The sequence below is a fragment of the Acartia tonsa genome, chromosome 10 (assembly GCF_053477335.1).
Source record: "Acartia tonsa isolate MP-2025a chromosome 10, ASM5347733v1, whole genome shotgun sequence".
NCBI lineage: Eukaryota > Metazoa > Arthropoda > Copepoda > Calanoida > Acartiidae > Acartia > Acartia tonsa.
In genome coordinates, this window is record NC_137269.1 from 15,117,114 (window position 1) to 15,143,475 (window position 26,362).

The following is a 26,362-nucleotide window of genomic DNA, read 5'->3' on the forward strand; positions in this document are numbered from 1 at the left end:
ATAATAATCATATATATACACAACACATTAAATTATATAAGTTCTAATTGACTTAAAAAATGAATGATCCAGCTTATAAGCATGGTGAAGTCTTTAAATTAAGTTTAAGTTTAAAATATTTTAACTTATAACTCACTCGAGAATCAATCAAACCAACAAATTTCATCATAATAAAAATGAAAATATAAATAATAAATGTTTAATTTTCACATGTTGGCACAACACAAGCAGACAAAATTCTAAATAAATAGACATATTTTCTCTAGTCAGATTTTCCCTACTCATTTTTTACAAATGATACTTTAAACAACAAAAATAAAAAAATATACATTGTTTAACCTTATAAAAAAGGTCAATAATTTTATTATCATTTTTTAGGCTTTTATATTTTAAAATATAATAAAAAGTTAAAATACAAAATTTTTCTTTTATAAAGACGACATTTGACATAGAAAACATTGCCGCGTCCATAGTTCTCGGCTTTTTCAAAATCAAATATTTTCATATATGATACTAGTCAGGATCTCAATTATAAAAAAAAATAATCCTGTTATTTTGGTTCACTGCCGCAGCCACGAATAACAAATATTTTTTTAGATAAAAGCATAATAAAAATAAATAAAAATTATTTATTCAAATTGAAAGATAAATTTGTATTTACTTGAAGCCTGTGTTTACCGCTCATCACGCTTCTCTACCTCTCCTCACTACAATACCTCCTTCCTTCTCCTTTTACAAAGAAAATATTTCCATTTGTGTCTTCTCCATTTTTATGTGCCCGCTCTTCGAATATCCCCCATACCCTATCACCTACCCTTTATTTCTCAAATTTTCTTACCGAAGTACTGCCGCACGGCACACATTAAAGCATTTTTCGTTTTTTTTTTTTTACATTTTTAAGAAAAATTGTGTAAATAATATTATAATTATTTAAAAGTGAATTGGATTTGTATTTAATTATAATTAAAAGTGCCTGTCTGTTTTTATATTATTTGATAATGATAAGATGTTACTGCTTAATTACAAAATCTACCTTCTATATTGTATTTTATGATTTGTGTGTGTTATCAAAATTATTTGTTTATTTAGTTTTAGGTTTATTTCTGTTTAGTTTTGTTCTGTTCATATATTCATAAAATATGATTTCATTGTTTCAGACAAAATGAAGTTGGTTCGGTTTTTAATGAAACTTTCTTCAGAGACTGTTACAGTCGAGCTTAAAAATGGGACCCAGGTTATAATTCTATTAATTTAAGCATTCAATGGCTAAACTCCTAATTTTTTTTGTTACGACATAATTGTATGTTTTATAGAAACAAGTTTACCCAATAAAATTCGATTTTTCACCAAATGTAAGCAATGTACATAATTCTAGATTTACTATATAAAACGAGATACGATCGACTATTATTCAACTTTATTTGTTAAGTTCTAGCATGTGGCTTTTGATCGATACCTAGTACATCCAGCTATTTATCCTCTTTACCAAAAACTATCATTTCTGTAACAGCTTGCGCCTATTCTTGGATAATACCTTCATATATAGAAATCGTTGACCACTTTTAATGATTATACCTATGTATTATTTAGTATTTCTAATTTAATTGAATTGCAAGAATCGTTTTCCTAACAATACATTTTATATCTAAAATTGATCTCTTGTTTGATTTTTTAAAATGCCGACATGTTTTCTCCAGTTTCTTTTAGACATAAATGTTCATATTGTATAAACAGTCACTAATTCGTTGTTTTCAGGTGCACGGAACCGTTACCGGAGTTGACATTGCTATGAACACTCACCTCAAGAATGTCAAGATGACAATTAAAAATCGTGATCCTGTCTCTTTAGAACAGCTCTCAATCCGTGGCAATAATGTCAGGTAAACTTATAAACAAGCGTATAGCCACATTAAAATTATCATTTCGAAAAATAGTACTTTTTGAAAGGGGAAAATACACGAACGTGAACATTTTTATGTTATGTATTTATTTTATTGAATATAACTTACCTACTAGGTTTTTGTAAAATATAGTTATTAGACATAACACGTAAGTCTATTTCGGACATATGAAAAAACAAGGTGACAACTTGTGTGATCATTGGACTATTGCCTTGTATAACATTATATATTGTTTTGCCATGATTTGTTTTTACTTTGAAACTTACAAACTATTTGATCGATGCTATTTTGAGAATAATTCATAGAACTCGAACTTTTTCATTTAAAATAATGTATTCTTAGAGAAATAAGGGGGAGGAGGGGTTAATGCAACCATCTTGGAATCAATGTATAAATGGCACTTAGAATTCGAATTTTGATCTGAAATTTTGCATGAGTAATCCTTTGTAGGTCTATTTTCCCTAAATCGAATAAAAAGTTGGAAAAGTTACGGCTGGCGGCTCAGCCGTTAAGTCGGTTTTTAGCTATTTTCAGGGCAAATCCATCATTAATTACGGAGGAATCAACTTTTTGAATGATAGTCTTACATTATTCGGTCTAAAAATGATACTCTTGGCATTTTATAGCTTCTACCAGCCTATTTAGTCGATTCTAGCTGTTAAACAGCTGGTACTTGAAATTTTTAAAAAGTTTAGTGGTGTTGTAGTGGTTTTGCCCTTAAAAAAAGCCTCAAAACGGCTAAACGTCTAAGCCGTTAGCCGTTACTTTTCCAACTTTTTGTTCGATTTAGAGAAAATAGACCTACCAAGGATTACTCATGCAAAATTTCAGATCAAAATTCGAATTTTATGTGCCATTTATACATTGATTACGAGATGGTTGCATTAACCCCCCCCCCCCCCCCCTTAAATTACCCTAAAAAGGCTTTATGCAGATTGTATTATTATTCCACTTGTCATTTTAAAACCAATTGCATTACTCGAAAAATAGAAGCTTTTCTAAATGTTTTAAAAATATCTATTTTTCATTAGATATGCCTGTGTTAACGAGGTTATATACTATTTCAGATATTACATTCTTCCCGAGTCACTGCCACTTGAAAACATGCTCATTGATGACGGACCAAAGAAGAGAGCGGGTGGACGTGGAGGTGGCGGATTCCGTGGCGGCCGTGGTGGACCCCGTGGCGGCGGTGGTGGACGTGGAGGTCGCGGCAGAGGTAGAGGAGGACCCCGTGGTGGCGGCGGGTCACGTGGTGGACCACCAAGAAGATAAATCTAACCTCATCTTGCTTTTGATCTCAGTTTTGCTCTGCAACTATTTAAATTTAACTAAAACATCTTTGTGTGATTGGGCTACATATTGTTTTGTATGAAAAACACTCGGAGGTGCTTTTGTTTGTTTTTAACGTGTATATGAAAGTTATCATGATTATATAATAAGAGAAAAGCAGAACCTAAAATTGGGTATTATTCATAAGCAAAATATTCTGTACCTTTTTGTTCTACCTGTGTTTTTTTTTCTGTAATTCACCAACACATTACATATACTACTCATGCTGTATTTAGAAAATATAATGTAAAATATTTCAATAAAGTACTTGAAAATTTAACAATTTTAATCTTCATTATATATTTTATTAAACAAGCGCGAGTAAAATCAACTGGGATAAAAACGTCTGTAAAGGGTCATTCTAATTTTGAATTTTAAAAAAATAAACACGTCTATTCTTTTTAGACTTATTTAATTTACTTTTCTGGGTATTTGGGCTCATCTCCCTTTTTGATATTCTAATCCCTTCTTTGTAATTTGTTGATTTTGTATTTAAGATCATGCCTGGTCACAGTATGATAATATCGTACAATTTTTGTCCTAAGTTAATGTACATATTTTTTTCAGATTAAACAAAATGTGATTTTAGTGTTTTCTGCGAAGGAGTTGCCTCACACAACGTTTTAAAATTATGAAAAAAATATACTTATTCTAATAAGGTACGAACCGTATAATGTTTTAAAGTTTTTTGAAAACAATTCTATCCACTAATTACTTACAGAAATATATTACTAAAATTTGTGGGATTTTGCTCAAAAACAATGCGAATCCACCTAATTGTCCTCTTGTAATACCATGTCTTGAAAATAATTAAAATCTACACAAAGCGAACGAAATAAAATCGATTTCAAGAAATGTTGTTCCTAATTACATATTTGTATTAGCTATTAATCTGATAATGAGGATGAGTGCAGTGGATATTGAAGCTTTGGCTGTTGCCTACCCGGATCTGACCCAAGATGAGAGACAGCTATTGGCTGACATTAGGAGGTCAAAAATAAATAAATATATTTTCATTTGAAGCATAAATTCGAGGACTCAACTTTGATTTAAAAATAAGTTATTTTATTTCCCAAATTGTACCAATGTACTTTAAGAGGCTGTGCACTAGCTTTCGTTATTTTTGTGTAGAAAATATCAATTCTTTATTTTCTGTAAAAACTTAAAAAATAGATGAAACTCAAATCATAGGAGTTAATGAAATATACACTTTAATTATTCATAATTCTCAATACTTCAGGAGAAAACAAGAATTATTGTTAGAAATAAACTTACTGAAAGATGAAATTGCAGAAATTTCCCAAGATATTGGTAAGTAGTTGATACTGGCATTTAATCTAAAGGGGACTATCCACGAACGAGAGCACATGATTCTAAGTACCTTCCAGCATTGATCCTTAGTATTTTCTTTCAGAATATAATAGGTCACACCTATATGATTAATGTATTAACAAGAAAATTTATGTTTCACCATATTTTTTTAGGTATTTTAATTGATTTTGAAAACTTTGATGAAGCTAATTCTTTTAATAAAATGGATATTTGATGATACATATACGAATACTCGTGTTATATTGATTGTAAATTAATCCATACTAGCATTAATTTAAACATACTATAGGAGATATAGTAAATGTGCTTTTAACTTTTTTAAATTTTTATCATTTGACAACATGGACAATTAAAGACACCCCGAACTCAACAAAACGTTTGATTGAATTTTGACTAAAAAACCTGAACATTTTTTTACTTTTCTTCAACTTGAAGTGGTGAAACATAAATTTTCTCGTCAATATATTAATTATTAATAGTGACCTATTATATTTTGAAAGAAAATACTCAGGTTCAATGCTGGAAGGTACTTAGAATCACGTGCTCTTGTTCGTGGATAGTCCTCTTTAAAAAAATCAATAGTATTTATATTATTTTGAGATCAAGAGTGTTATAAAAATAATCTAGATTATTATATTGAAAAACTATTTTAAATATTAATATACCACATGAAGAAACCATGAATTAAAAGTAACATATTTAGAAGAGTTTGGCTAATACCAAACTCTTCTAAGTTATATCCTGGATTTTCTCAGGGATAAGGGATGGGAAACGTAGGAAAATATTATTTCAGGCCTATTTCAAGCCTAGGCCTATTTCTAGCCTAATAAACCAGTTTTGGGATAGCGCAGTGGTTCGTATAAAATGCTAATGAAAAAGCTGTGTGTGTGTGTGTAGATAAAGTATAGAATCAAATTCAGGTAGCTAGTTTAAAGTAAAAAACATAACTTTTTATAAACCTATATATTAATGGCTTTTGTTAAAATGAAGTTTTTTCTCTCCCAAAATTTTTTATCTTTTACTTTGGTAATTTGAACTGTCAGAAAGCTATCGTTGGGTTTCCCTCAGACAGATTTTAGTTTGTATTATTTGCATTTTTATTAATGAGTAAAAATTTTATTTGAAAATTTCATTGCTAATTAAAATTCAAAATAAATAAATAAATATGCACTTGGGTAACATTCTATCAAGTTCTTTGCATACTATACTGGATATAATGTAATGATATATCTGTACTGTGTTGTATTGTACAAAAATTAGGGTGAAGGTGTTGTATCAACTCCGTACTAAATTTTTAAAATTCAAAATACAACATCTAATTTATAAACTACCAAATGAAAATTCGTAGCTACCTTCTTTCCAAAAAAATAATCCCGTTATTTTTGTTTTTTCTATGTGGCCCTTTTTTAATGTTTAACTCTAAGCAGATTTAATAATTAAACTAATGTGATCTAACACCATTTATATTTATTTTTTCGTAGCAGACGAAATCATTATTTTTTCTAATATTGTCTGCTTCTAAAATTTCCGCCATCTGTGATTTGGGCTTGTTTTGTATCAACCAATCACCCAAAACAAAACAAGCCCAAATCACAGAACACTATTGGTTTAGAGCGGTAGCCAATATGAGCCGTCCGCCAGTAAGGTCATTAAATTAGGCAAATGGTAAAAGTTGCATGATCCCTTTCAAAACCAGGCCGAGACCTAATTCATGGCCAGGTTTCCTATCCCTTATCCCTGGATTTTCTTAAAATGAAAATTAAATATCTATTATTAGTCAGTCTTCAATTCTGCACATAATCAAATCAATAGAAAAACAAATCATAACACAAGGAAAAACTATCCCCTTTCCTTTTACTCCTATTTTTTTGACATTTTATGACACTCTTGATAATATTCTATTTAGATGGGATGGACACAGAGGAAGGAGCAAAACAGAAAAACTTAGCCATGGCCAAAAAGAAATTTAACATGGACCATAAAAAGGCAAAGTTCCTTCGACATTTTTATTTCTTAACCATTAACAATTTTCCACTTAGCTTTGGGGAAAAAAATAGGGGGAGGAGGGGGGAAGAAATGATTAGCAGCCGGAGGAAAAAATAAATCTTGTGCAGAATATACACCCCTTAAAATCTGCATAGTTTGCTTCTCCTTATGTGAAAAATAACATTTGTCAAATAATTTAAAATTGCCCATTTCTTTTTTTTTACTAAAGATACTCCAAAAATTTTCACACTTATTTACATGTTTATTGTTTTCCTGGGGATCTTAATAATAAAATAATATAATCACGTAACCTTTTAATTTTAGGGAATAGAGTTTTTAATTCAACAAGATTTGCTAAAAGAAACTCCAGAGGCTGTGGCTCAATTCCTTTACAAGGTAAAGCTTAAATATACCGAGAAAACTACTGAATGCTTTTGCTCATTTGATAGGGATATCTTAATTTTAACACTATAATAAATAAGCATTCTATCTGAAATAGAGAGATAGACAAAGTGAATTACAAAGTAGCTTGTCTACTAAAAAGGATAGTTCCACGAAACGCATTTGAACTTAATAGGTAGTAATTCTCAATGTTCAACTTGTCCTCCTCCGTGAATATTGGCATTTATTCATCATGTAAAATAGAAAGAATGTAAAAGTGCAAAGCATTCACAATTAAAAATAATTTAGGAGGAAGGCTTGAACAAAACTGCCATAGGAGACTATCTCGGAGAAAAACATGATTTCAACGAAGCTGTACTTAGGTCATTTGTTGAACTTCATGACTTCACTGATCTTATCCTTGTGGAGGCACTCAGGCAGTTTCTATGGAGTTTTAGGCTTCCAGGTAAGCAAATATTGTTGCGGGGGGGGGGGGGGTTGAAACATTTGCAAAAAGAGTTAGAAAAATTAGTTATTAACTTATTAACATCTCACATTTCACAATTTTTTTTTTGGGGGGGGGTAAATGTTACACTTTTTGAAACCAAAACCTCAGTGCAATGGAAAAACGAATTACACCACTGAAAGGGGACTACGAACAAGAGCAAGTGATTCTAAGCACCTTCAAGCAGTGATTCTAAATGTTTTTTTTTTTTGTGAATATACTAGGGTTCTGTGTAATATCATTATATCGATTTAAAAAATCAAGTTTCACCATGGTTTTATATGAAAAATACTTTGAAATGTTGAGCGTTATTTGACGAAATATCATCAAATGTTTTGTTGAGTTCAAAAGTTCAAATAAAATAACACGTCAAAACATAAATAAATGCTGTAAATTATGAAAGTACACCAGGGGTGTATATTCTATATGGGATCCCCTGCTCAGGGGGGGGGGGGGGATAAATAATAAGTGGTTGGAGGGAAAAAAATGTAAAAATTAAGAAAACTGAAAACATTTTTTCCATTCCCCTTGGTGAAAAAACTTTTAAAAAGAAATCCAATAATTTAAAATTAGATTGTAAGCCACTTTTAATGTTATTAGGTGAGGCTCAAAAGATTGACCGTATGATGGAGACATTTGCTACCCGCTACTGCCAGCTAAATCCGGATATTTTTACCAATCCTGACACTTGCTATGTTCTATCCTTTGCTATTATTATGTTGAATACCAGCCTTCACAATCCAAGTGTTAAGGTAATTCTTGTTTTTCGTATTAAGCCACTCAAAAATCAGCTGTGTCGGTCTGATAGTCGGTATTGTTCGTTTGATGACCTAGTGTTTTTATTTGAGCAAGTTACTCTATTTATAAGGTCGATCCTGTCGGTACGTCAGACAGTCAGATAACGATATGTAGATATAATCAGAGTTTAGGTATAAGAGATAAAGATAAGATTTTCTCAGTTTAAATTCCTCCAACTATCAGGTATGATTGGCCATTTAACAACATTGGCAACCAGACCGCTCCTTCTGATTTTTACCGTTTTGAGTTTTTAAAATTATTTTTAAGCATGTTTTAATGAAAGCCACATAAATTTTTTTCTGTAGATACCCTTTGTAAAGTAAGGTTTCCAGGTTTATGTTTTGCTATATGGACATTTATTAATGTGTAAATTTAATAATAAGTTGATGTGATTGAACGTCATATATATTGTTGTCATTCTAATAGCAGAAAGTTTCCATTGTTGTCTTTCTAATAGCAGAAATTTATGTTTGGTTGAATTAATTTAGCCAATAATGAACTGGGGGACGCGTTTGTTATTAATGAATTGGTTAATGCTAAAAGCAAGTTTCAGGCTATTAGATATTGGCCTACAGCCAATGAGGAACTGGGGGAAATGAGTTGATTTTATAGGCAAAAAAGAAAAGTTGCCCCATCATTTTTAAAAGGAGGCTGAGACCTAATTTTCGGTCAGGTTTCCCATCCCTTATCCCTGAAATGTACGGATAAATGTACAGATTTTTTTAATATGTATGGAAATATACGGATTTTTTAAAAGCCTTGTGGCCAACCTGGGTTTCAGATCAATCCTTAACTGCCTTTTTGGCTGAAATGTGTTTTATTTACTATAGATACCTAGGTATATTATGTGAATATTTTTACCAAATTTCTTATCTTTAAATCTATTTTATTTAACATGACACTTCAATGCAAATTTTCATCCATAAATACACATGTTAAATAGAATGTAAAAGTTATTCCTAACACCTACGCATCTACTCTATAATTAGAATTTGTGTGGATATCTTGGTTTACATTTTCATTTTCTCTATTTCTTATCTCTTTCTCTCTCTTAATATATTCCCCTTAAGATTCATTAATGTTGCGCTTGCGCTATTTGTGGAAATAATTGTCCCTGTTATTTAAAAGTTATAGCACTTTAAAACATCTGCTGACAGGTCATATCTAAATAAATGTCATAACTATTTATTTTGCCTGGTTTTCTTTGTTGGTATTTAAAAATTGCATATGAAATAAATATAGATGAGTTAGATGGACAATAATTCAAAATATTTTTTTACACCGTAAAACATTTAGTAAGAACTCAATAGGTTTCATCTTATTATTTCATATCAATTAAATATTAAGTTTTAAAAAAAAACTGTTTGGTAAGATCTAAACAACTTGATATACAGAATAGAGTACTCCATTTATGGAAGCTAAACATAGGTTTCAGGATGGTTTGAGGCTATTCCAACTTTAGATTTTATATTGAATAGTTATTTTTCTGTCCACTCACTACCCCTTTTAATACCAAGATGCTTGGGGCGCAGCGGATAGTAATACATTTCCAGTAATTTAATGATGAATAACATTTTTTTATTCGGGCCATTATAAGTGTGTGCAAAAAATGCATATATTTTTTAAATTCAAATTGCGTGGCTTGTGTTAATAATAAAAAATGTCACACATACCGTTTGAACCGGTAAGAAGTCTATTGTTTGGAAATATAAGAACGATTCCTCTACTACGTAAAGTTAGGGAGCTACGTGTTAAAAAGTCACAACTTACTTAAAGCTTGACTTGCAAGTAAAGTTTGGGACATTTTAACACCTAACTCCTAGATTATTAGTAGCACAGGTACCTTTCTTATATTTAAAAATAAATTGAGTTTATAGTGGTTCTAACGGTATGCACAACATTTTTCTACTATTAACACAAGCCGAGCAATTTGAAATTTGATAATGTGCGCAGTTCTTTTTGCACAAACTATTCACTAATATTTATTAATATACTTGCAAGTCAAGTTTTACGTCAGTTGGGATATTTTAACACGTAGCTCCTAAACTGTGCGTAGCACAGGAATCGTTTTTATATTTACTAAAAATAGACTAGAATTCTTTTCGGTTCTAACGGTAACATTTTTCTACTATTAACACAAGCCGCGCAATTAAAATTAAAAAAATCTACGCATTTTTTTGCACACCCTTTACCTTAGTTACGCGATCTTTACACCCCCCCCCCCCCCCCCCCACCAACCCACAACCCAAATTATTTTTAGGAAGAGTAGATCGCTGCATTTATAGATCGATCTTAATAATTTATCATACATTATGTATTAGAAATATTAATAAATTGTACAAAAAGTTATACTTTCTTTAACACAACTTTTACAAGGATAATGTTATTTGTGAAGGTTTAGATAATTGTGATAATTGTGATATATTTTATCACTGACTAAGTTATCACACACACTTACACGCACCAGATAAAAGTTATAATTTCCTAAACTAAATAAGTTAAAAGTTAATATACAGCTTCATAGAAATAGGTGTTAAGAAAATTACTATCCTAGATCTAATCAAACCGTTAATTTAACCCAGCCATTATCTAAACTTGTTACAATTTGGGATATTAAAATGCCTTACTTAGGCCTAAAGATTGAGGCTGTTTTTTAATATTTTACATTTTTATATATTTATCTCTTACGAGTCAATTGTCCTATTGATTTCAAACTCGAGTATTCTTGCAACAATTAAGTACAATTTAGAAAACCTAGAAGACAAATTTTTCTGTGATTTTATCTCTATTTAAGCAAATAGCAAAAATCATAATGATGGAATTAACTAGAATTTGAAGAGATACTTCACTTTTATCCAAATATAAAATATTTTCTTTGTAAATAAATCTGTTGGAAGTAGCTGTGGAATAGTTTTGATATTGTGTTCTCTAATGAATTGTTGCTAAATGTTGGTAAAAAGTTTCCTAGGTTTAATCTTGTCCTATGTTTAGCAAGTCAGTTTTTATCATCGGATATATGAGTTCTACTTTCTAGGCTTAGAACGGGTGTTTGTTCCTATGTTATTTATGATATTTATTTTCTTTAATTCTTTAAGCAAATACAAGGGGGGGGGGGAAGTTTGTACAGTTATAGGAAATGAAATTCAGTATAAAAGTTTGGGAGGGCCGTGTGGGCTTGTTTTTATAGTTATCAACCTAATTCTTTTTGTAGGCTCTCTTATATGACTGGATGTACACATAAAACTTTGAAAATTGAATTTCGGCACTTTCCTTCTTGGGGCTTGTGGAGCACAAAAACCCCCCAAACGCTAAAAATATGAGTTCTGAGCTTATTTTTAAAGATATCAACCAGATTTTTTTTAAAATAATACTTTTTTAACATAACTGAATTAACGAACCATTACAGATTTCATATTGGGACTTTCCTTCTAGGGGCTTGTGGAGCAAAAGACCCCCAAACACTAAAAATATGAGTTCTGAGCTTATTTTTAAAGATATAAACCTGATTTTTTTAAATAATACTTTTTTAACGTAACTGAATCAACGAACCATTACAGATTTCATATTGGGAATTTCCTTCTAGGGGCTTGTGGAGCAAAAGACCCCCAAAAACACTAAAAATATGCATTCTGAGCTTATTTTTAAAGATACCAACCTGATTTTTTTTAAATATTACTTTTTTAACATAACTGAATGAACGAACCATTACAGATTTCAGTTTGGGACTTTCCTTCTAGGGGCTTGTGGAGCAAAAGACCCACAAAAACACTAAAAATATGAGTTCTGATCTTATTTTTAAAGATATCAACCTGATTTTTTTATGGAAACTTTTTTAACATAGCCGAACTAAGGAACCATTACAGATTTAATTTTAGGACTTTCCTTCTAAGGGCTTGTGAAGCAAAAGACCCCCAAAAACACTAAAAATATGAGTTCTGAGCTTATTTTTAAAGATATCAACCTGATTTTTTGAGGAAACTTTTTGAACATAACCAAACTAGGGAACCATTACAGATTTCATTTTAGGACTTTCCATCTAGGGGCTTTTGGAGCAAAAGAACCACAAAACACTAAAAATATTAGTTCTGAGCTTATTTTTAAAGACATCAACCTGATTTTTTAAAAATAATACTACTTTAACATAACCGAACTAAGAAACTATTACAGATTTCATTTTCGGACTTTCCTTCTAGGGTCTACTAGAGCAAAAGACCCCCAAAACACTAAAAATATTGGGACTTTCCTTCTAGGGGCTTGTGGAGCAAAAGAACCACAAAACACTAAAAATATTAGTTCTGACCTTATTTTTAAAGATATCAACCTGATTTTTTAAGAACACTTTTTTAACATAAACGAACTTGGTAACTTTTACAGATTTCATTTAGGGACTATCCTTTTAGAAGCTAGTGGGGCAAAAGACTACCAAAAAGTATTATGTTAAAAAAGTATTATTTGAAAAAAGTCAGGTTGATATATTTAAAAATAAGCTCAGAACTCATACTTTTAGTGTTTTTGGGGGTCTTTTGCTCCACAAATCACAAGAATGAAAGTCCCAAAATGAAATCTGTAATGGTTCGTTGAAAAAGTATTATTTAAAAAAAAATCAGGTTGATATCTTTAAAAATAAGCTCAGAACTCATATTTTTAGTGTTTTTGGGGGTCTTTTGCTCCACTAGACCCTAAAAGGAAAGTCCAAAATGAAATCTGTAATGGTTCCTTAATTCAGGTATGTTAAGAAAGTTTTCTTTAAAAAAATCAGGTTGACATCTTTAAAACAAACTCAGAACTCATTTTTAGTTGTTTTGGGGTCTTTTGCTCCACAAGCCCCTAGAAGGAAAGTCCTAAAATGAAATCTGTAATGGTTTGTTGATTCAGTTATGTTAAAAAAGTATTATTGAAAAAATCAGGTTGATATCTTTAAAAATAAGCTTAGAACTCTTATTTTTAGTGTTTTGGGGGTCTTTTGCTCCACAAGCCTCTAGAAGGAAAGTCCCAAATGAAATCTGTAATGGTTTGTTGATTCGATTATGCTAAAAAGTATTTTAAGAAAATCAGGTTGACATCTTTTAAAATAAGCTTAGAACTCATATTTTCATATTTTTAGTGTTTTGGGGGGATCTTTTGCTACACAAGCCCCTAGAAGGAAAGTCCCAATATGAAATCTGTAATGGTTCGTTGATTCGGTTATGTTAAAAAAGTATTATTTTAAAAAATCAGGTTGATATCTTTAAAAATAAGCTCAGAACTCATATTTTTAGTGATTGGGGGGTTTTTGTGCTCCACAAGCCCCAAGAAGGAAAGTCCCGAAATGAAATCTGTAATGGTTCGTTGATTCAGTTATGTTAAAAAAGTATTATTTAAAAAAAATCAGGTTGATATCTTTAAAAATAAGCTCAGAACTCATATTTTTAGCGTTTAAGTTTTTTTTGTGCTCCACAAGCCCCAAGAAGGAAAGTGCCGAAATTCGATTTTCAAAGTTTTATGTGTACATCCAGTCATATAAGAGAGCCTACAAAAAGAATTAGGTTGATAACTATAAAAACAAGCCCACACGGCCCTCCCAAACTTTTATACTGAATTTTATTTCCTATAACTGTACAAACTTTCCCCCCCCCCCCTTATTTCCATGAAAAAAAACAAGAAAACAATTTCTTCAACGAATAGGAACAATTGAATGTAATACAGTTCAACATATCTTAGTGGTAAAGTATGCTACTAATGTTAATCGAAGAATTCAAATGCATTAAAGATTTTAATCGCCCACTTTTTTATGTACTGCAAAATAACATGCATAGACGTCTGGGTAAGAAAATTTACCGCCGTGCCTATTGTCCGATCCCTTATTCCCCGGGTAAAAGTATAATTCATCTTGTCTAATGTTCATTTTCCCAACCAGAATATCACGCTGTGCAATTCTGTAACTAAACTCGTACTAATATTATACTCCAAGAAAAATCTATAGAACAAAAGCCAAGTCCCAACATATCAGAAAATAAAACTAAAAACTCAACAGTGCTAATGCTTTAAATATTAATAAAAAAAATAAAAAAATTAATCAATCTTGACATTGCTGATAAATCTTACTAAAGTGTATTATCGATTATTTTATATGAAAAATTTTAAAGAAACAGCTCTGTCCTTCAGTAGTTTCATCTATGTATGGCTTACATCTAATCTGTAAGACTTCAATATTTATAAAAAGTGTTATCTCTGATGATATCACAAAGATAGATTTAACAAATTTTGTGCAAATAGTTATATGACCTCTGCGTATCTACTCTACAAGTTATTAGTTGCTTTTAGCAACAAATGTTTCTTCTTTAAACACAATTTTCTCCTCCATTTAACTGGTTGGCTTTTCTTTCTTTTTAAATCTGTAATCGAAATCTTAAGCTATAGACAAAAACCTTACTACTTTATTAGAAATAGATATGAACTATGGACAAACTAGAGCAGTTTGCAAAATCTTATATTATTTATCATATTAAATATTTGTAGGACAAACCATCAGTGGAGCAGTTTATCAACATGAACCGCGGAATTAATGATGGGGAAAATGTACCAAGAGAATTATTAGTATCACTTTATGAAAGGTAAACTTAATCAAATGAATTCTTTTTTTTTTAATTGACAATAAATTAGCCCAAAAGACGAACAAATTTAAGGACCTATGAGAAGCTACATTGTAAAGAAAAACCATATCGGTGCAGACAGACACAGATCCTGTTACTTATACTCCGTTCAATCGTATGTCGTTTGTACATCCATACGTCTGAGTAAGTTATATAAAAAAAAAACTTTTACTTGATCTATAGTACAGGGTGTTTCAATAGAAATGTCTTTTTAAAAATCTGAATTATACATAGAAAATAAAACAATTATACAAAATGCTTTATATATCTAGAAAACCTATTCTGGGACATTTATGTTTCAAATATTTAAATATGACTTTTTCAACAAATTATGCCTTAAATACCGGTTTTTCCAAAGGCCTTATTTTGAAGATTTACAGATTTAAAGATTGTGGAAAAAATGCGCACGTTTTTAAAATTTGAATTGCGCGTCTTGTATTAATAGCAGAAAAACGTTATGCATACCGTTAGAATCTTCATAAACTCTAGTTTTTGGATATATAAAAACCATTTCAGTGCTACGTATATTATAGGAGCTACGTGGTAAAATGTCCAAACTTAAAACTTTTCAACATTTCTCACATTTTGCAACGTAGCTCCTAAACTACAAATAGCACATAAATAGTACTTATATTTCCAAAAACTAGAGTTTATGACGATTCTAACGGCATGCATAACGTTTTTCTACTATTAATACAAGCCGCGCATTTCGAATTTTAAAAACGTGCGCATTATTTCCACAATCATTAAATCTGTAAATCTTTTAAAATAAGGACTTTGGAAAACCGTATTTTAAGGCATAACTTGTTGAAAAAAATCATTTTTGAATATTTGAAACATAAATTTGTTAGAATAGGTTTTCCAGATATATAAAGCACTTTTATAATTGTTTTATATTCTATGCATAATTAAGATTTTAAAAAATACGTTTCTATTGAAACACCCTGTATGTGTATATTACCTAGTATTGCTAGTACAATACTTTTTAAGTTTTTGTAATCTTCTAAGGCCTAATCGGACGTCCGCCTCCCGTCCGTTTAAATGTCGATCAAAGTGAGTGAAAAAAACTCTTATCGGTTAATGTATTGCTAAATAATGGGTCTGACATTCCTGATTCTACTCCTCAAGACCTTTTCTTGGAGTACCATGAAGCCATAGTTCTGATGTAATTAATTTTTTTTCTCCTTACAGGGGTGTAGAACTCTTTATTTTATTTAGGTATATTATCCCCCATCATACACATTAGTTTAGTTTCTTCACCAAGGAGGCGAGATGGAAAAAATGTTATCATTTCTCTTAATTTTTTCATTTTTTTCCATCCCAACAACATATCCCCCCCATCCTCCAATTTTACAGAATATACACCCCTGCCTCCACATGCAGGGGCCTAAAAGAAATTAACGTGAAATTACTGGGCATAATATTTGTCCAAAGTGCTTCAAATTTTTACATATGTATTTTTTTTTCTCCAAAAGACATATTGTGAGGGGGGGCTAATCCGGTAATTTTTTCGCTTTTATGAAAAAATGGGGTAAATATTAATATTTTCAAATGAAACCAAGACCATTAGAAAGCTAACGGAAAAGACTATCAGGTCGCAAAAGGACGTTATCCTAGGACTTTTAGAAGTTTGTCATAATTGGACTCAAAGCCGTTACCGAGTAATATCCCACAGGGGGGTAAATCCGGTAACGTTTTTTCAACCTAAAAAAATCGATGAAAAACGGCCAAACGGTCAGTCAAACATAAATAATCATTAATATAGGTTATAGGGATTATCCAAAAAAAATGTACATAAGGATCGGACTTTTCATACTATGTCAAAATTCATTTTTTTTAAAGACGAGAAATTTCTCGCAATAATTTTCTTAAAAATAAATTTTTTTTTATAAAAATAACCTGTTCTATTCATTTTTTGGCTTAATTCTTAAAAAGCACATATTGAATTTAGATCTTACCAAAGAAAACCTGAAAATTGACCTTATAAAATGAATTTGTATTTTTTTAAATTACTGGAAAATGCCCCACCGCTAAGTCTGGTCATTTTTGAAAAAAATATTATCATTATTTAAAGCTCTCAACGGATTTGGAAAGAGCGGGCAATTCTTAGTTATAAAGGTGGTTATCCTCTTACAAATATTTTTTGAGAGAGAACGCCAAAAAGGTTTTTACGGATCAATTCTAGGTCTTACCAATTTTTGTGTAGGTCGATCTTAAAACACCTACTGAAAAATTTTCACATTTTTTTTTCTCGTCCGACTTTGAGACCCAAAAAGTACCCTTAAAATTAATCTCTTAAAATTTTCATATTTTACTTTTTTGTAGGCATTTTAATAACGAACAAATTTGCTTTTTTTTCTGTCATTCGCAAGGAACATGGAGATAAAGGTCATTTTATGAAGGTAGGTCGAAAATTACCGGATTAACACCCTTTCGGTCTATGCCCGCACCCCTCCCCCCCCTTACCCTAATAAATGCAACTTTACTACTTTATTTCAGTATTCAAAGAGAGCCATTTAAAATTCCCGAGGATGATGGAAATGATTTGATGCACACTTTCTTCAATCCTGACAAGGAAGGGTGGCTTAGCAAGCAAGGAGGAAGGTTAGTTGTTTTAAATCTTATTACTAATATGAACAAATATTAACACTAAAAGATTGTAATACACGACGTATGAATTCACGGCAATTCATGAATTCTTTCCGAGTAATGCAATTTAGGAATTATGTTTATTGCGAAACTTCTGACAATGCTGATACTCTTCTATGTAAATTCTGGACGAATTAGGCGATTCGCTTGCCTCTCATAGTCTTATTAGTAAATAGTTAAAAGTAAAAATGTGTCAGAAATAAATAAATGATGTCTGCCTATTTTTTACAAAGATAATAATAATGAACTATATTAAGGTACAAGAGTTGGAAGCGAAGATGGTTTATATTGAACGACAATTGTTTGTACTACTTTGAATTTACAACAGATAAAGAACCCAGAGGAATTATTCCCTTAGAAAATATCAAGGTAACAAAAACATTTTAATTCACGTTACTTAAAAATGTTTAAATGCCAGTGTTACCTAAATGTGTTTATGGCGGCAGTTACTATAATATGACTATTTTTAGCGTAGGTTTACTTATTTTGTCAAAAAAAATCAATAAAACAAGGCAATTCTAAAATATAGAATTATTTATAAACCTCACAGAAATCTACAAATTCATATTTTTTCCCTCCTGGTTTTTTTTCCAGAAATGAAGGGGAAATTATTTTAAGAACTCTTTATTTTATTCATATTATACTCCCTCCCACACAATATTTTTTTTACCAAGGAGGGGTGAAAAATGGAAAAAAATGTTTTCAATTCTCTTAATTTTACATTTTTCCCCCCAACAGCATATTTTTTATATTTTCCCCCTCCCCTTTAGCAGGGTTAATTTTGCAAAATATCCTCCCCAGTTGTTATCTGGAAACAACTATTAGACTGGAAATCCTCTCAAAGTATGAAAAGCACGTTGAAAAATGTTGAAATAAAAAGTATAATAATGTAGAATAAGTTGTTAGTAAGAAAGTATTGTATTGTATACCAACAATATGTGAAGTGGATTGTAAAGCTTTAGCATGATAAATGAAGCTCTGCTTTTTTTCCACCAAATCTTCTTAAATTGATAAATTAATGTTAGGAGTATGTGAGTGTACCTCAGGGTTTAATGGAATAAAAATTATCCAAAATTAGGATGTCGCTGTATCTCTAGCGAAGCTACTCTAGGAAACGTACTTTTCTCTAAATTTTTGTGAACGTTCCTCTGAATAATAAACATACAGTTTTAAATTTTTATGCCAGTAATGCTATTATATTTGTACATTTAAAAATATTCTAGAAGGCTTGAAATTCATTTATAGCCAAATTTGCAAAGTTTTCTTAGTAGTTCATAAAACAGGAGACATTTTTAACAATAATAACTTAATTTAAACTTTTTTTATAACTGCTCCTTATGGCTCGGTATTATTATTATTTTATTATTATAAAAGTAAGGTACGCAAGTGTTTCAATATATCTCATGTCCTATCCATTTATTCCTGTCTCTGAGTCTCTGTTTAGCTTTCCCGGGGTAATTTAGGATTTCTAATAAATTATTCTTTTTATCCACTCTCCCTCTCTTTTATTGTTTCAATTTGTTCCTTTTAAATAACAACTACATAGATACGCTGCTGTAATCAATCTTACCATTATAACAACTTTTATGAATTAGGTTTTTAGATTATTTCAGGGGTGTATATTCTACATGGGATCCCCTGCTCAGGGGGGGGGGAAAAAAAATAAAAAATAAGTGGTTGGAGGGAAAAAAATGTAAAAATTAAGAAAACTGAAAATATTTTTTCCATTTCCCCCCCCGTCCTTGGTGAAAAAAAAACTTTTAAAAATGTGTGGTAGGAGGGATAAAATAAATAAAATATAGAGTTCTTTCAATATTTTTCCATTTCCCCCCTACTTGGTGAGAAAAAACTAGGGGGGGGGGGGGGAGAAAAATAAAAAATTTTGTAGCAGGGGAAAAAAAATAAATCTTGTGCAGAATATACACCCCTGGATTATTTTTGATACTCTACTGATGTAATAAGAAAATCAAGTCATTTTAATCTAATTTAAAATGTCACTTTTCCATTTATACAGCCTTAATTATTTTCGAAAAATAAGCTGATAATATGATTTATGTCCGTTTTTTTTTTCCTTGCCAAGCCTATTTTACTTGAAGCAGATAAATGAAGTGAAATTTGTTTTGTCGGGTCTAATATCTTTGGCGTAGCTTATATATCATTATAAAGCTCTTTGAATAAATGCATTAGCTACAATTTAAATCTAGGTTACATAAACAAAGAAATATTTAAAATACTTGCGGTCGTATCACCAGCATCTAGGGGGGGGGGGGGGGGCAATAAAAAAGCATAAAGCCATTTCAAGATTAAAATAAAAATGATAAGAGCCTAATACGATCCCGTGACTTATTTGAAGCTTCCTAAAATGAGAACCCGATTAATTAAGTGGTTAGCCAGATCTTGAAAGATACAAAAAATCCAGTAGGGCATTTGATCATATAATAGGAAAAAATGGTAGTGTTATTAGTAACACAAGCGGGTTCGCCCCTAGCCTCTAGGGGCTTTGACCCAAGAGGTAAGGGGGGGGGGGGGTAATGCAACCATCTCGTAATCCGTGAGCAAATGGCACTTAGAATTCGAATTTCGATCTGAACTTTTGCATGAGTAATCCTTGGTAGGTCTATTATCCCTAAATCGAACAAAAAGTTGGAAAAGTAACGACTGGCGGCTCAGCCGTTTAGCCGTTTTTTTTTTGCCTATTTTCAGGGTAAATCCATCATCAATTACGTAGGAATCAACTTTTTAAATGGCGTTTTGGAGTGGAAAAGAGTATTATGTGGACATAGGTTTCGTGACTAATTTGCAATATAGATATCCAAAAAATGGCAAAGTGGCTGAGCCGATAGCCGTTACTTTTCCAACTTGTTCTTCGATTTAGGGAAAATAGACCTACCAAGGATTACTCATGATGGAAATTCGAATTCTAAGTTCCATTTGCTCACTGATTACGAAATGGTTGCATTAACCCCCCCCCCCCTTAAAAAACATTAGGTAGTGCCTAAAAAAAATGATGTGAGACACCTGTCTGACCAAAAACCACCCAATTATTTTTTCTTCACCAAATTAGATGATTACTACTATTTTAATTTAACTTAATTTTTTCAAAGGGGACTTTGCACGAATGAGATTTATGGCATTAAGTATTTTTTTTTTGAGAATAAATAAGTACACTATTAATCATTGATATATTAACGAAAAAATAATTATTCACAATCTTGAGTTGAAACAAAAAGTAAAAAAATGTCCAGCGTTTTTATTCGAAATGCTATCAAACATTTGGCTCATTATTTACGAAAAAAACATTTTCTGCATGAGGTCTCAGATTTTGATAAAAACTTCCAGTCCCCTTCATTTGATCATAAAACTAAGGGCTGGGTGATTTTTAGCCTTTTAAATCCATTTAAAGTCCGATTTTTCGCGCATTTTCTCAATGTAGTGTTTTCACAATGAAAAAAAGGCATTAATCACCCAGATGGGTACAGCATAGAAATCGTCTTTAAAATCACAAAAACCAAGAATTACAGGGTGTCCCAACAAAAATGTCAAAACACGTTTTTTGAACTTTTGACACTGGCAGGAAACGAATTTTGCCCATTTCTCGCCTTGAGAGTGGATGTCATCCATTTTAGAACACATATGAAGTAAATTTGGCTAGGTAACTTTATATTTGGACACCTGAGAAATTTTTGAAACACCCTGATTTTTGCGTCTGTAGAGCTAAAAATTGGTCTAAATTGATTATTTTTTTTTCAAATTAGTCAACAAAGTATCTAAGTATGTTAGACCATATTGTTTTCTGACCAGAATAAATTTTTTTAAATTTTTTGGAAAAAAAGATCATTCTCATGTAATTTATGTGGCAAATCACTTTAACTTTTTTAAATATTGTCAAATAAAAAAAGTTCGGTTAAGTCAATGTAAAAAATTTTTAACAAATAATCTTATCTATCCAATGCCTAATATATTCTACTAAGACATAAAAAAGTTTACTACTCTAAGTACCTTAACTCTTTAAATAAACTTCGTGGAATTATCCCTTTGGGATTGCAGCTACTTCAATATTACAAAAAAAACTTATTTATTCATGAAACTTAATGTGCAATTTTTTTTACTTTTTTTAAATTATTACTTATGGTGAATTTGTGTTTAGATACGAGAAGTACAGGACAGAAATAAACAACATTGCTTCGAACTTTACTCGAGCGGAAATGAGGTAAGTTTTAAAGAAAAAATTGACATATTTGTCGTTTTTAGTGTAAGAATTGTATAGTTTTAGATATAACAGATTAATTAAATAGGTGAATCAATTATCTTTATTAGTAAGGGAGAAGTTCCCAAAATAATATATTTGATACTTCATGCTGCAAGTTGACAAATTGATGTACCTCATTTCCCTTGTTTTCTTAAATACCCTGTAACAATCTCTAATACATCATTTTGTGTTCTAAAAATATTTTGTATTGTAGGTAATAAAAGCTTGCAAAACAGACAGTGAAGGAAAAGTGGTGGAAGGAAAACACACAGTTTATAGGTAAATTAAACTCATTGTAGCACAGCTGCTCTACAAGGTTTCTTTCAACGAACGATGCAAAATATAACTTGAAATAGTAAGAGTCAGAGAGCAAATTTGCAGTTACATTATTAATTATGCAACCTTTTCTTTCCCACAGAATTTACCAAGTACAGGGTTTGAGCTATTTGAATAATATGACTGATATTTTTTAACCCAATATTTCTTATTTTCCATAATTAAATCCCAAAACAAAGCTTAAAAGGATTGTCCGCAACAAAAACATTATTTTAAAAAAATCTAACATGAAACTATTCTTCCCTGTTCAATTTTAGGCATATTTTATATTTGTAGCATCAGGATCGAAGCCCTCCCGCTCCTTAATTTTCTCCTTTAGTGATGGCCTGTTGAGTTTTTGCTTCTATTTTTGCCGTTCTCGCCGCTGTACATCGCTTAACAAAATATGCTCCCCCCCTCCTTGTTCAGAACGTGGATGGAGGCAGAGCATAGCATGTTGGGAGTAAAAACAGACAAAATTTCCACAGGGCTTCGATCGCAATGCCTAAAATTAAACAGGGAACAATAGTTTCAGATTAAATTTTGAAAAAATGAGGGGTAGGTTGCTCAAAAAATCCGTAAAGGTTGTGGGTTTTTAGTTAGAAACAGTATTAAAGCGATACAAATGTATGTTAACTTTTTAAACAAAATTTTTGTCTATAGTTCTTTTTAATAGGAAATACACATAGTTAGTGAATATTATTATATTAGTGAAACTAGAAACAATGAAACTTTTCGTATTTTGTTAATAATCTTAAGGTTTGCGACACTATTGCATAGAATGCAGCTAAGAAGTTATTTTTCAAGTAGTTGACTTCAACTGAACAAAATAAAGCTAATTACAGTGGCTTGCAGTAGAGGGGTGTAGAAAAATGTCAAAACCCCCCCCTTAAATTGAAATTGGCAAGGCATGACTTCTTCTTTTCACGCCCTAATTAAGCAATCAGTCCCTTGTTCTGTTTGTAATCAACCCCTATTTTGTTATTATTTTGAAAGAAATTGTCGAGTTTTAATAACATACATTTTATGACCAATTACAATTATTTAAAATAAGACAGGGGAACCTAATTCTAAATATTTTCTTTTAACCCTTGTAACTTATTTCTGATTATCCAAATCTTTTAGAAGTTTGTTTTAGCTATCCTGCTTTGATTTTTCTAGATCTTAATTTGACGATTATTTAGTTTGAACTATAAAATTGAATTAATTGCCATTTGTTCCATCTGATCCCTGTATGTGTGTGAATTATTGATTATTAATCATCTCAAAATGACATATTTTAGTAATATTAAGACAGGGGTGTATATTCTGCAAAATTGACTCTGCTGAAGGGAGAGGGGAAAAAATGTAGGTAAAAATAAGATAACTGAAAACAGTTTTTCCAGGAGGGGGACCTTGGAAAAAAATAGAAAAATATGTTTAAGGGGGGATAAAATGGATAAAATATAAAGTTCTTAATAGTTATTTCTCGCATCATATTATAAACAGCTTTCCGCGGATATAGTATGTGCAATTATAAGATTAAAGCTAGTTTTTTTTTAGCCCCGAGGTGCCGAAGGCACCGGCTAAAAACACTAGTTATAATCTTATGATTGTACATTTTTTTATTGCTAGGCATAGTTTTTTTCGTTTGGATGAAAACCGGTTCCTATCCACTGGATTCGAATAAAAACGAGAACATATTTTTCTATTCCACCCCCCCCCCCTCCCTTGGTGGAAAAAACTAGATGGGGAAAAAAATAAAGAATTGTAGCAAGGGAAAAATTGAATCATGTGCAGAATATACACCCCTGTATTAAGAGCAAATCTTTATTATTAGTGTACACACATATTATTTTAGAATGTCAGCAAGTACAGAAGACGAAAAGGATGAATGGATAAAATGTATTCAGTAAGTATTATAATATATAATATTAAAAACAGGCCAGCTTTGGTATTTTGGCTGGTTTAATTAGTTATCAGGGAAAGAAAAAAAACACCATTTCATATATTTTGCTTTTTTGGAGCTAATTTTACTGAAACATTTTTTATTGTATCCAAGTAAGAGTATCGTACAAGCCAATGGATTCTTAATGTTTTTTTTACGTACATAAAAGTTATTTAATTTAATACCTAATAAATAATATGTTCCTTAATTTTAGGCAAAGTATTAGTCACAATCCCTTTTATGATATGTTGAATGTTAGAAAGAAGAAAGCCCAGTCTAAGATGTAGCATCAAACCTTATACAGGCATCATAAGCTTGTACATAAGTCCATATCTAGAGTTCTCAAACATTGTCTTCTATAAGATTGTTAAATGGTAGAGTACCCAATTTAAATTGTTATTTTTTATTTAAGTTGACTTCAAAATTCTCAAAAATTAATCTTAATTTAACATTTCCTAATATTGAACTTAAGAATAAAATCTGTTTATCGTACCAAGAAAAAATATGTTAAATGTCAATTTTAAAATTTCTGAATGTGTAATCTGTGAGTTATTTATTGGTACTTATAGGTATTTAGTCTTCCAAATTTACTAACCAAGTATTATTAAGTTATTATAATTTACATGTGCCTAGTTGATTAAAAATTTATTTTCCTGTATGGCTCCTAATCAGATTCTTTTTTGCTGAATAAACTAGTTCTAAGGCATACTAAAAAAAAACATTTTTCGCATCGTTTAGACAATTTTCCACTTAATATCATCCCTATTTTTCACGATGTGACAGACAGCAAGCTACTTTTCATTGTAGATTGTACGAAAGTTTCGGACATAAATATTAGCTTGCAAATCGATAAGGTTTATGTCCTTGAAAGGATATATGCCATTATTCTGGATTTTGCAGGAAATAGGTAAGAATAAAAATAGCTTAAAGTCTTATTAAAAATGGGATGGGGTTTAAATCCTAATCCCCCAACACGTCGAAGCTGCTGGTATTTTAGTTTATTAAGCTAAAAGAAATAATGTAAAACTTGGTCAAACTATTAAAACAAAAAGACACAGATAAATATTTGAATATTGTGATTGTACTAAAAACCCGTCCAAACTTATTTCGTTACCTACTTAATAATGAAGATAAATATTTTATTATTATGTTAATGTTTTATCGCCTATTTAGTTTAAAGCTCTAAAACATTATTTATTTATGTTTACATTATTCATAACTGTCTAATTTAAATATATATAAAATAACCTTATTTTGCAATTTAAAAAAAATCTTTATATTTTTAAGCATATTTGAAGGTGCTAAAATTAATTGTAACATTGAAGACTAAAGCAATATGTCAGTATTGTTTGATAAATTAGGCTTTCTTATATTTTCTATTTTTATTTTATGTAGTTATTTTAAGATTAGTTTAACAAAAGATTTTTGTAATGTAATAATTATAAGATTATTTCCATAATTGCTTTTTTATGTATTACAGAACTAAATTAAAGGTCTTTTTCGCCAGTAACTCTTCCACTTATATTGACAGCCTATGTTTGATTATCATTAATCCGGCGCATTTTATGTGAAAATAAGGGTGTTAAATAAACCATTGCTTCACATTTTAATTAATGATTCCACTGTTATGGTCCAAACATTACAAAAATTCATTTAGTTAATGCTTGTGTAATTGCAAAATCAAAAAACAAACAAACATTGAAATCGAATTAACTGCCAACTACCGAGTACCACAGTTCCAGTGTCATCCCACTAAAATAAATTGCTTTTCCCGAAATTTATTTTAAAATTTAGAAAGATCCCCTAAATTTTGCCGTTAAACAATCAAAAAACTTATGGAATTAACATATTAGATTATTATAAAGATATTTATTAAATTAAAATTTATTTACTTGAAAAACAAAAAATGTAAAATCTTAATAAGTTGTAGTCAATGAAAGACATCCGAGTTTTTAGATATGTTCTAGATAAACTCGAAAACTTTAATGAGCAAAACTCGTGAAAAATATAATGTTTGAACCAAATTTGTAGGGTTAATAATGAGATGTGAGGGATTGTTTAATTGTTTTTACAAAACCTTTATATATTATGCAGGGTGCAGAAAATTCACACGTTATGTGCATTGCGCGCTTTGTTTACTATTGTTTCTTGGCTATTTTATTTTTATAGTAGCTATTGCAACTTTACAAATTTTGAAAAAGGCCTTGCTGCTTATTTCTGCTTCGATAAAAAAAAAGATAAATTCTGTTAAAATAAAAAATCTAGTAAAAATTTATATTTATATCATAATTATAAATTTGTGAATAAATTTAACTAACCATCCTTTTGTTATTTGCTCTGTTAGAATCAGGGGTT

The 26,362-nt window shown here is 30.6% G+C and overlaps 2 protein-coding genes across 7 annotated transcripts; both read left to right on the forward strand.

Annotated features, from left to right (window-relative positions):
- The first annotated feature begins 1,116 nt into the window (after positions 1–1,116).
- Positions 1,117–3,811, forward strand: LOC145329510 (putative small nuclear ribonucleoprotein Sm D1). The gene is made up of 3 exons (XM_080173709.1): positions 1,117–1,234; positions 1,756–1,880; positions 2,969–3,811. Exons 1-3 carry the CDS (start codon positions 1,163–1,165, stop codon positions 3,174–3,176), a joined length of 405 nt encoding a protein of 134 aa, XP_080029835.1. The 5' UTR covers positions 1,117–1,162; the 3' UTR covers positions 3,177–3,811.
- step (cytohesin steppke) lies at positions 3,799–26,329 on the forward strand. 6 transcript variants are annotated; one of them, XR_013882948.1, is made up of 15 exons: positions 3,799–3,892; positions 4,118–4,223; positions 4,474–4,544; positions 6,472–6,551; positions 6,876–6,947; positions 7,242–7,398; positions 8,038–8,189; positions 14,734–14,828; positions 17,367–17,471; positions 17,774–17,885; positions 21,664–21,726; positions 21,980–22,044; positions 23,921–23,971; positions 24,222–24,576; positions 25,060–26,329. XR_013882948.1 is itself a non-coding variant. In XM_080173707.1 (14 exons), exons 2-14 carry the CDS (start codon positions 4,132–4,134, stop codon positions 24,292–24,294), a joined length of 1,188 nt encoding a protein of 395 aa, XP_080029833.1. In that variant the 5' UTR covers positions 3,799–3,892; positions 4,118–4,131; the 3' UTR covers positions 24,295–26,329. The 6 variants fall into 6 exon arrangements, 1 of the variants encoding a protein (XP_080029833.1); XR_013882947.1 differs by having other exon boundaries at positions 24,222–24,662; positions 25,060–25,599; XR_013882949.1 differs by having other exon boundaries at positions 25,005–25,599.
- The last annotated feature ends 33 nt before the right edge of the window (positions 26,330–26,362 follow it).

Excerpts from the sequence above, each read along its gene's own strand:
- step (XM_080173707.1), top strand. The coding sequence starts at position 4,132 with ATGAGGATGAGTGCAGTGGATATTGAAGCTTTGGCTGTTGCCTACCCG. Across the intron at positions 17,472-17,773 it reads CTTAGCAAGCAAGGAGGAAG|GTACAAGAGTTGGAAGCGAA; the intron begins GTTAGTTGTTTT and ends AACTATATTAAG. Across the intron at positions 22,045-23,920 it reads GGAAAACACACAGTTTATAG|AATGTCAGCAAGTACAGAAG; the intron begins GTAAATTAAACT and ends ATATTATTTTAG.
- LOC145329510 (XM_080173709.1), top strand. The coding sequence starts at position 1,163 with ATGAAGTTGGTTCGGTTTTTAATGAAACTTTCTTCAGAGACTGTTACA. Across the intron at positions 1,235-1,755 it reads AGCTTAAAAATGGGACCCAG|GTGCACGGAACCGTTACCGG; the intron begins GTTATAATTCTA and ends CGTTGTTTTCAG. Across the intron at positions 1,881-2,968 it reads ATCCGTGGCAATAATGTCAG|ATATTACATTCTTCCCGAGT; the intron begins GTAAACTTATAA and ends ATACTATTTCAG.